Source organism: Takifugu flavidus, chromosome 11 (genome assembly GCF_003711565.1).
Source record: "Takifugu flavidus isolate HTHZ2018 chromosome 11, ASM371156v2, whole genome shotgun sequence".
Classification (NCBI taxonomy): Eukaryota; Metazoa; Chordata; class Actinopteri; order Tetraodontiformes; family Tetraodontidae; genus Takifugu; species Takifugu flavidus.
This window is the reverse complement of record NC_079530.1, coordinates 5,630,243-5,640,690: the sequence shown is the minus strand read 5'-3', so window position 1 is coordinate 5,640,690 and position 10,448 is coordinate 5,630,243. Positions and strand designations below refer to the sequence as shown.

Sequence of the window (10,448 nt, the reverse complement as noted above, 5' to 3'; positions counted from 1 at the left end):
TTAATGTTTTTGAAAAAAAAAGAAAAAAAGAATTTGAATGTGATGAATGGATTTGAATTTGCCAGTAGGGCAATAAATGCTGAAGCCATTTGAACTGAAGTGCATGTTTTATTGACATTTTCACTGACTGTTCCGCAATATCACAACAGCATAGTGAAATACAGGACGAAGGAATGTGAGCATTCAGGGTGTTAAACCTTTTCTGGATTTATTCAAAGATCAGGACGTGCACACCAGTTTCCTACTACTGTCTTCAAAATACGACATTTTCAAAAGCAGGGAATAATTTAACTGTAGGACTTGGGTCAGTCTATATTAGTCACAGCATACATCTGTTAACACTGACCACAAATTACAGAAGGCTTGGACAAATTCTCTGTCCTCGGGAGGACAGGACAGTTGTCTTTGTTCAGTTTGTGTCTCACCTGGTTACATTTAGAATAAATGGCAGCATCAAAAGTTGAAATGCTTCAAGAAGAAAGAAAACACATTTCCTGCAGAGGCACAAAGAATACAAAACTAAAACGCAAAGAGAGCTTGTTCTTATGGGGCCTCATGAGAATAGGTTGCTGTTTAAATTCCGTCCATACAGTGAAAACTGTAAAGGAAAATTAATACATTCAGAAAAATAAACACCTTTTTATTAAACCCTTGTCTTGTGAAACACTGTGAAACACTTCAGAAACATGAACAGTTCAGCAAATGCAATGAAAAGTATGTTTTCATATTTAAATTCCCAAGGCCCCAAAGAGCAAAATCCTGAAAGGAATGTACATGTTTAAAATGTTACAGCTTTTATTAACCAACACCCCGACCCCCCCACACCCTGGAAAATTCAACCGCTGGCAAATGCACAAACATGCTGGGTCAGATGGCACCATGAACCAGAATCACCGCTGCTATTACCCGACGGGGCAAAAAGTTGCACTTTTTACAGTGTTACAACCCAAAATAGGCAGTATCAAAAAATATGCTAGATGATAAATGTGGAATATGTTAATGAAGAGTTTAAAAATTTAAAATTAAATTCTTCTTGTACTTTGGTGGCAAAGATAACAGGCTGATGGTAAAGATGAGGCCACTATGGAAACATGTCAACAGATTTGGATCTATTGTCTTTAGCGAATAAACTGACCACAAAGTCAGCCCAGAATGTGCTGTGCATGCTACATTAATATTGTTGTGCCCCAATCAAAAGGGGCTTTTTTAAACTGCATGGATGACCTCAGAGTCCTGGAGAGAAGACGGCTCTCAGAAAAACCAGGTTTGTGTTTGCAAAAAGGGCAGGAAGGACAAATAGGACAAAGAGGAACTGACATACCAAATCAACAGAATGTGAATATATATCATTTGTATCTAACACATAACTTATTTTTACCTTTGACAACAACGGGATGAAAAGCTTATTATTCTGGAAATGGCCACCAATATAAACAAATCACTTCTGACAAAACATACTGAATCAAAAGCGTAGGGAAAAAGCTATAAAAGCAGAAGCTACTGCACTGTTATGAGAGACGGGGAGGGAATACTTGCAGTCTGACATTTAATCCCCAGTAAAGGTAAGCTCCTGTCTGCAGCCAGCCACACCATCCAGTACCAGCCACACCAACCAGTACCAGCCACACCATCCAGTACCAGCCACACCACCAGTACCAGCCACACCATCCAGTACCAGCCACACCAACCAGTACCAGCCACACCAGTGTAGAGTAGCTGCATTAAAACTCTTGAAGAGAATGTCTCCTCATCTTTAGGTATTTATCTGCTGGGCTCCAGGACAGTGAGGAATGCTGAGACAGTGGTAGTGTAGTGCCAGCAGTCTACCAGGAGCAAGAAAAAAAACTTGCAGGATCGTGTCCACGAGTGATTCCTCAGTTCTGAGGAATTAATGATGGGCACAAACAGCTGGTTGCCCTCTGATGAACACCAGGTGTGTAGCGGTCCTTCCAAACAGTCAATATTATTATTAGTTTCGCTTGTTCCTCTTCACAATAAAAAGGCAACATTTTTTCTTCCACACAGGGGTTTAATGTCCATTTGTAAACTCCATGGATTTTGCTTCAACTTATTTCCCAATAAGGGGGGAGGAGGTGACTATGGATGTCTTTGTGCAGAGAGGTGGTCCTGCCTTTGTGCTAGATGGCTACCAGTGGTACTCCAGTACATCTCCACTCTGCAGAGTAATGAGAGCGGGGAAGAAAAAAGGACAAGGAACATTTGGGGGAGGAAAAACAGAGCAAGAGACGGGAGAAAACAAGAGCACAGCATTAGCAAACAAGAAGCACTCCTTAGAATGATGGTGATTGTAGATTTGTGTTTGGACTTCAAGGCCACGATTTCCTCGGATAAATAGGAAACAATAAAGCTGGAAAGCAGCTACAAATTTGAAGTTAGTCAGTGTACATTAAACCTGAGCACACAGGTCCATTCTGCAGCAGCCCCCCATCAATCCCTCGGTCCCATGGCAGGAAGTGACAAAGTAACAGAGGCGGGCGCCTCGCGTGCAGACGAGGAAAGACTTGCTGAAACTGCGATGCATGCGTGTAAGAACAGTGCATGCGTGTGTGTGTTTTAACAGAGGGGTGGACAGGAACAGACACATCAGAACAAGGAGACTGATGGAACAACAGGGGGAGGAACAGGACATACGTAGCAGGACGCCACTTACATGCCTTCGGGAATACGTGAGCGCGCGCATGTGTGTGTGGGGGTGGTTGGAAGAAAAGGAGAGGGTTTAACAGTAACACACAGCACATCATCACTTACCAAATGAAACAGGAGGGCTGCATTAATCAGAGGTGAACACACAGTTAGAGAAATCAACACATCTCTTATGAGTCAATGTGTGTTGGTGAAGTTTGGGGCGCTAAAATCTGTTTATTCCTTTAAGAGAAACTACCATGACTTTTTTACTTCCAGACTGAGGAAGTGTGGGTGGTGTCTTAATCAGGCCAGTAGGCCTGACACAACGGCCGACTGTGATCCAAAAGTTGGACAAGAAAAGGAACAGGTAGAAGTAGAAAAAGAAAGAGAAACCACAGTGACGGGAAAATTAAATACAAGTCTTCAAACTGAACCCAGACTGCAACCGACAGTCTGACAGTCTGCAGAACAGAAATATCCACCTGTATTCAGTTGAACAAAACCAGTATTTTAATGCCCGCTCTAAAGCAAACACACATACTGCAGCAGATAATGAGCAAATGTTTACAACATGCACACCTGGCAAAGGTCTGGTTCAAACTCTGACATTTTAAGGGGAAAAAAAGTCTGATTGCGCTTAAGATTTTACCTAAAGATCTGAGTAGACAAGGCATTAACCCAAGGTCAAAGCAAGTCAACATACAGCGACACTCACCCCGTCTTCCTCCCTGTACAGATTCAAACGGTTGTAAACGGCCTCTATAACACTGCGTCTGAGAGAGAGGACAAAAAAGTGTCCTGTTAGACATTAATGACAGGAAGAACACAGTGTTTTCATTCTGATTCTGCATTGAATGGTCATGCATAAAAATCCCCTCAAGGAGCCGATTTTGAGTCATGTAACATAACTGGACATATAACTTTATTAAACTGTGGAATAACATACAATGTTGTTAGAAAGTAAGAACTCTTTAGAGGTTACATACTTGCTGGCCAGACCTCCTCCTGGTGGCAGGGTGGGCATTCCACTGTCAGTGGACAAGCTTCTCATCACTGTTACCATGTCTGGAAACCCCACCTCCTCAGCATGACACAGCATCTCTAAAACAACAGCAGACATTGTTAGACAAGTCTGTTCATAAAGCCTCCAAAGGCCAGGAAGACCTGAGGAAAGGTAAGACAAGAAAAGGAAAGTAGAATGGAAAATGAGACAAATATGGAGCGAGAGGGGGAGAGAGAGCAGAGTTGTATGACACCAGCTCAATGGCCAGCCAGTTCATTCTTTCCCTTGTCCTATTTTCTTTCCATCTTCCAGGAACAGACGGTAACTAGAGCAAATGCATGTGTACCAAATGGAGAAGTAACCAATAGCCAGATGGATGGGGAACCCATTCAAATAAGAGAAGGAGAAGAGAGAACAGGGACTTCAGAAAAGGGATGCGGAAAAGGACGTTGTGGTGGTGTCATTCCTATGTCGCCGGTTGTCACTATCTTTGAAACGTCGGGATCAATCAGAGAACGTGTGTGTAATGATTTCAGTCGAACAGAACCTGCCCAGCAGTCATCAGGAGTCATTTCAAAGAAACCTCCATGGAATTCTGCTACAGAACCTTGAACAGTATGAAAACAGTCAGTTTACTTTCATGCATTCTCACCTTCCACTCGAGACTCCAGATAATTGTTGAGCTCAGCGTCTTTTCTCACAGCTTCCTCTGACACTTTGGGAGCGCCAGGCAAACACACTAAAACAATACTCATGTTATCCCGACTCCCCTGTGATGCAAGAAGACAGGGTTTAAAAAACAACAACAAAACAGCAGCAGATACAATAAATTCATATGTAGCAAGTTAAAACAAAATCAGCATTTTCTTTTATATAGGACTTCAGCTATTGGGTATATTATTCTGCATAAATCATCTGAATTCTGCTGAAGAAAGAACATAAGACACACCTTGTGCAGGCAGGTGTCCACCACTTCATTGCAGACTCTCTCCAGATCATCTGACACTTCAAGTCTCGATTTTACAAAATCACACAGTTCCTCGTTGGACATGACATCCCAGATGCCATCGCACGCCAGTATCAGAAATTGGTCCTGTTCTGGGGCACGCGTCATCTCACATACTGCTGGTTCGGGGCTAACCAGTTGCTCTGTGGGGCCCTTCCCGTCCACACACTTGTAATGATAGTCCCCCAAGGCCCTCGATACAGCCAGTGATCCGTTAACCCTTTGGATCATCACTGTGCCGCCCGCATTTTGAATCCGCTCTCTTTCGCGTGGGTTGCATGGTTTGTGGTCAAGTGTGGAGAAACAGACATGTGAATTGCGGTACAAAACGGCTCGAGAGTCACCACAGTTAAAGAAGATGAAATGCTTCGGCGAAATGATGACTCCAACCGCCGTCGAGCCGCTGCGGTCCATGCCGTTCCGAAGTTCAGAAAAGCTGCGCATGTGCTCGTCGATTCTCAGGAAGCCTGCCCTGATCCCAGCTTTCACTGCCTCCACTGTCGGAGAACCTGATGAAGGGTCAATGACTGAGCCGTCTGGAGCCTTGGGGCCACTGTGGGAGCTTTGTGAACCTCCAGCTCCAAAGCTTGCATTGATTATATGATCCAGAAGATGCTTAGAGCAATAGTTGGCTACTCGAGAGCCGGCATGACCATCGTACACAGCAAAAAAAGACCAGTCGCTCATACCGGGAGCAGAAAGTCCCAACACAGCTGTGTGAGCGTCCTCCATGTCCACTCGCCAACCCTGCATGGAGCTCAGTCCGTAGCTCAGGCCTTTGCCCTCCCCGCAACAGTTGTGCTTCTCCGTCTTGGGCTTATCCAGAAATGCACCCATGGCTCTGCTTGAAGAGACCCAAGTGTTACCTGTCTGAGACAGGAAAAACACAGATGAACCACTGCAGGAGAGTTCATTCAGGGTCAGCAAAACAATGAACACCAAATGTCAAAAACAAGTATTCCCAAGAGAAATAAACTTGGTTCTTGGTGCTGAAGAAATTAATCCAGAGTAGTCATCACAAGAAGTGCAGTTGAGGATGGTATTAACTGGACCTGCATTAGCTAAATGAAGAGTTGCATCAGGCCTCACCCTGAGGAAAAACTCCAGTTGGTGTTACTTAGTTATGTAATATGAGAACGTAGCAGATTTCTTACCGAATATCACATTAAACGGCCTCAGATAAACACATGACTAGAACTATCAATACATTTCACTTCAAAAGTGGCGCAACGTTCCCGTCCCTTGAGGACACACAGATGAGCTTGTCCAAAGTATAACAGCAAAGGAAGACTAGGACATTTTTCTTGTCCAAACAATGAATATGTCCCCAAAACTGAATTAGTGTAGTTTGATGAACATGAAAATGAACATGAAACCCTACGATGCTGCACACACTGCATATTGTGCAGAGGCACACACACTCAAGTGTGTTTTGTTTTCAAGATCTTACTTTGTTGAATTTTCTGCCTTTCTATAGCTGCCGACTGCAGTTAAGGTTACTCAATACCAACGAATAAGAGGGCAGCTGTAAAACTAGTAACAGCTGTAATATAGTATGATAGTTTGAATCAAAGCCCTTTCATCTGCGACACATCAAACGTCAAAGCTTCTTTGATTTTGGTTTGATTCTCTTTTTCCAAGGTTAAAGGAAAATTCCATGATAGTGAGGGCTTTGCCTTGCAGGGGCACACAGAAACAAATCCAGCTAACGGACCCTCCCCCCCACAGTTATTTGATTTCAGACAGGCAGTTAAAGGCTTTACAGGCTAACTCCATTCAACAATCAGCTGCTGATGGGATCCAACCAGGGTCAGATTAGCCTGTCAAACCCAGACTGAACTACCACTACAACAGTCTCCCCCCCAGCTCTTGTGTGGTGACAGGCAGGGTAGAGAACATGACGTAATGCTGTAACAAGCATCAGTGACAAGGCTGAAATACATTTGTGAGTTAGCTCTTAATGTTGTTAGCTACAAAACCTTCACAGAGTAGAGAGTAGAGAAGTTTCAGCAGCTACCGTAATTTCCGGACTATAAGCCGCTATTTTTTTCCTACACTTTAAACACTGCGGCTTATTCTACAGTGCGGCTTATTTATGGGGTTTTTTCGTGGCGCACTATCACAACTATTGTGAAACTATTGTCATTTTTACTAACCCTCATCAACATGGAAAATACTAGAAGAAAAGCGTATGATGCGGCTTTTAAGTTAATAGTGATCACTCTGGTGGTTGAAGAAGGAAATCGAGCTGGCGCACGTAATCTGGTGGAGACGCCCGCCTGAAGAACTGATCCAAAGCAAAAAGACGACAATAGCTTTTAGACGTAAACATCGCAGGTGGCCCGAGCTTGAAAACGTTCTGGAAGACTGGGTGAACACACAGAGAGCAGGCGGCCGCGGTGTTTCCGCTGTACAAATCAGACGGAAGGCAAAAGCAATCGCCACCGCGATGAAAATAGAAGATTTTAGAGGTGGGCCATCGGGAGTTTTAGATTGTTCATTGTTTGAGTAAAAAAGCATAAACAACGTAATTTGTGTGTAGCTGATACAAACGTATATTTCGAGGTAGCTGCATTACAGACACCGTTAGAAAAAAAAAAGCATTTACCAGTAGAATATATTTATGTTGCTAAGCGGATTAAAATAAAATTTAAAAAATACTGACATGATGAAAATTGGATTTAAGGTCTCTGTAGAAACATACTAGTGAAAAGCGTGGCTGTTGTTTCTTACCTGTCTGTCTGTCACTCGTCAGTGACTCGTCTCTTACGGTAATAAAAACATATACCAGTACTGAATGTTTTCGATCTAATTTCTCATATTACTACGTGGGATACCTGCGGCTTAAAATCCGGTGCGGCTTGTATAAGTACAAAATTGATTTTCTTTCTAAAATTAGATTATGCGGCTTTTAATCAGGTGCGCTCTGTAGTCCAGAAATTACGGTACTTATGATGTGAGATCATCTCATCCACCACAGTAAAAACAAAATGTCTCCTGTTGCTGCAGCGATATTGTGCAATCGCTGTTAAAGGAACCAACATTTTTTTTAAAAAGTGATACTAAACAAGAATCAGTTGTTTTATATGTGTTATTTTGAGATACAGAACTGTCACACAGGGGATTACTCTTCTTTTTGATAACTCATCAATTTGCATAAGAAGTAGTCGATTTCCTGGAATAAATGCTCTTTGACAGACAGGTGGACAGACAGCCGCTGTCCATCGTCAGTGGTCAATAAGAATGGAGTCAATGTGACAACAACAGGAAGTGGACGGTAAACGCCAATTTATGTTATATGCAATGGCTGTCAAATATAATAGCTGACATAAACTATGATAAAAATATTGACCAGCAAAGTTAGATCCCACAAAACACATTTATATAAACATAATTGTCAACACTGTTTCTGATAATAACTGACTTTCTGTTCCTTTTATCCCTCTCTTCCAACTAGCACTAAAAAAAATTAAGTTACACTCAGGAAACCAGTTTAAAGTGCATGATTGTGTGTTAATAGAATCAACTGAAAGGTGAAAATATACTTAGATGGGACAAGTCAGGCAAAATTATTGTGATGAGAGCAGGTTTCCATCAAGGTGCCAACGAAAACACATCATTGGTGATGAACAAGTCAGGTGGACAAGCCCATTAAAGTAGCAGCCAGATAATAAACCAATTAGTTCATTGGTAAAACTTGGCAATAAAATGTTAGATCATTAGGGAAAATCATGCAAACATGACTAGTCTACTTTATAACCACATCATTAACAGTGACTTAAAAATCACCAACTGAACTCTTTAATTTGACAACTAAATATTCAGTATTCTATTCATTTTCAGAATTATACATAATTATAATTTCTTGCAGCCTGGCATATGTCAATATTTAGTGGCAATGTTGGTTCATTATTACCTCCATTATTGGAGATAATGTGACAGCTGGCATTTGTTTGTTAGCAAACTAGCAAAATTATGAACAGATTTTAATCTTAATTTTCAATGGGGCAATGAACAGATGATGTTCTATGAGGTGGCAGATTCTGGAGTGACTTTGAACTTTGATGGTCCAAAGGTCCAAAATGATTATCCAAGGGGCTTTGATCATAAAGTAATCCACTATGTTATATAACCTTGTATTACTGCTGCCTATATATGACCCTGCCTACACACACACACACAAACATATGTGTGTGCATATATATGTATACATACATATATATGTGTGTGTGTATTTATCAATCAATCAATCTTTATTTATATAGCGTCTTTTACCATCAAAATTGTTTCCAGGCGCTTTATAGATTGATGGGATGCAGCAATTATCTTTCCCTCCATATATTGCAGATAAGAGACATTAAGGCCTCGTCTCTCCAACATCAGAAAATACATGAGTGATGCCTTCATGGCTGACGGATCAGAACCAGTGGTTTAAATGGGCATTATTTTACTCACTTAGAGATGGGGAAAGATGTTGTATCGTTGTGCTCATTGGGTTCTTTGGGCAGATTTTAGCGGCTGGGTCAGAACATTAAAAGTCCTGCAAAAACGGTCAACTTTCAGGTTGCGACGATAGAAATTGTGGAAAAACCGAACATTTTTTTCTAAAATGAAGTGCCAAGTGTCTATTTCAGTCGGTCCATGCTAAAAGGTAGCATTATTTTATAAAGTGAATAATAAGTGCTACTTTGCCATTTATGTTAGCCATGAAACTACTACACTTTTGCAGGATGAAACAACAAACATTACGTCATTTTAATTGTTCAAACCCATTTTAATTATTCAAACCCATCAGAGTTCATTAGCGGGCCAACATAATAACGCACAGCTTCACTGTCACAACAAGGCTCAATTTTAATTTTTTGCCGTTATATTCTATTAGCTACTGACCTTAATGTCCCCAAACTTCTAATACAACCACTGGCACTGGAGCTCTAATAAATAGACAGCGAAGTTGTCAAAGTGTTGATTATCCCGAGGTAACATTGCCAGAAACGTCGATAAACCAGAGTAACTCACTTAATACGAAGAGGAAAACTTGTAGCCGTGTGCTTCAGCTCAGTACTCCGCCTTGTTGTGATGCGCTGATCGGTCATCGAGGTTAGCCACTTTGGTTTTTCGGCCCCTGTTCGTCAGCTAGCTTTAATAAGGCTAACAGCTTTTTACACCATTAGTTCTCCTTTCAGCATGTCTCTGCATCGGAATAAGGCTTTTATGTACATGATTGTCATTATAAAACCAACAACCGGAAAACATATACAAACTACACGAGCTGTCGTGACAAAGATATTTAAAGAAATATCGCTCCGTTCAATATTATGAATGATTTGTATAACTAGCTACTTTTGGCTAAAGCTAAATGTATGAAGCAGATGACGTTGTTTCTCAACGTGCAGTTTGCAGTAGGAACACCCCCTTTCGTTCTCTTCTTTGATTGGTTAAACGCGAACACGAAGTTGAGACACGATTGGCTACGTGATATGTCAATCAATTCTCTAGTGGGAAAAAATGATGTTGCTGGCTGCACTTAGATGCACTCTAGGCGTTTAAAATGTATGTAAAAACACGTATTTGTTTTTTTGCTCAAGCACCATCATGGATATAATGTGTAAAAAAAATTTGACAGCACCACAGTAGCATTATGTGAGCTGACGAAGCAGCCATTTTTAACTTTAGCTGATTGCAGGATTTAACTGGCTGTGTTGTATTTCCCTGGCTCATAAACTTCACCCACTTCTCTCTTGAAACAGTGAATATATAATAAAGGCATTTCTTTGGTTTTTGAATCAACTG

At 41.4% G+C, this 10,448-nt stretch overlaps 1 protein-coding gene across 7 annotated transcripts; it reads right to left on the bottom strand.

Moving 5' to 3' along the window:
• Window positions 1-88: 88 nt before the first annotated feature.
• ppm1ba (protein phosphatase, Mg2+/Mn2+ dependent, 1Ba) lies at window positions 89-10,048 on the bottom strand. 7 transcript variants are annotated; one of them, XM_057047103.1, is made up of 7 exons: window positions 9,111-9,162; window positions 4,599-5,521; window positions 4,302-4,419; window positions 3,633-3,747; window positions 3,362-3,419; window positions 2,770-2,786; window positions 89-2,176 (listed from the first exon to the last, which is right to left on the bottom strand). In XM_057047103.1, coding segments are annotated over exons 1-7 (1,269 nt in total). In that variant the 5' UTR covers window positions 9,148-9,162; the 3' UTR covers window positions 89-2,175. The 7 variants fall into 7 exon arrangements, with proteins under 7 accessions (XP_056903083.1, XP_056903087.1, XP_056903085.1 ...); XM_057047107.1 differs by lacking the exons at window positions 2,770-2,786; window positions 9,111-9,162 and adding an exon at window positions 9,546-10,048 and having other exon boundaries at window positions 3,350-3,419; window positions 4,599-5,525; XM_057047105.1 differs by lacking the exons at window positions 2,770-2,786; window positions 9,111-9,162 and adding an exon at window positions 9,675-10,048 and having other exon boundaries at window positions 3,350-3,419.
• Window positions 10,049-10,448: the final 400 nt, after the last annotated feature.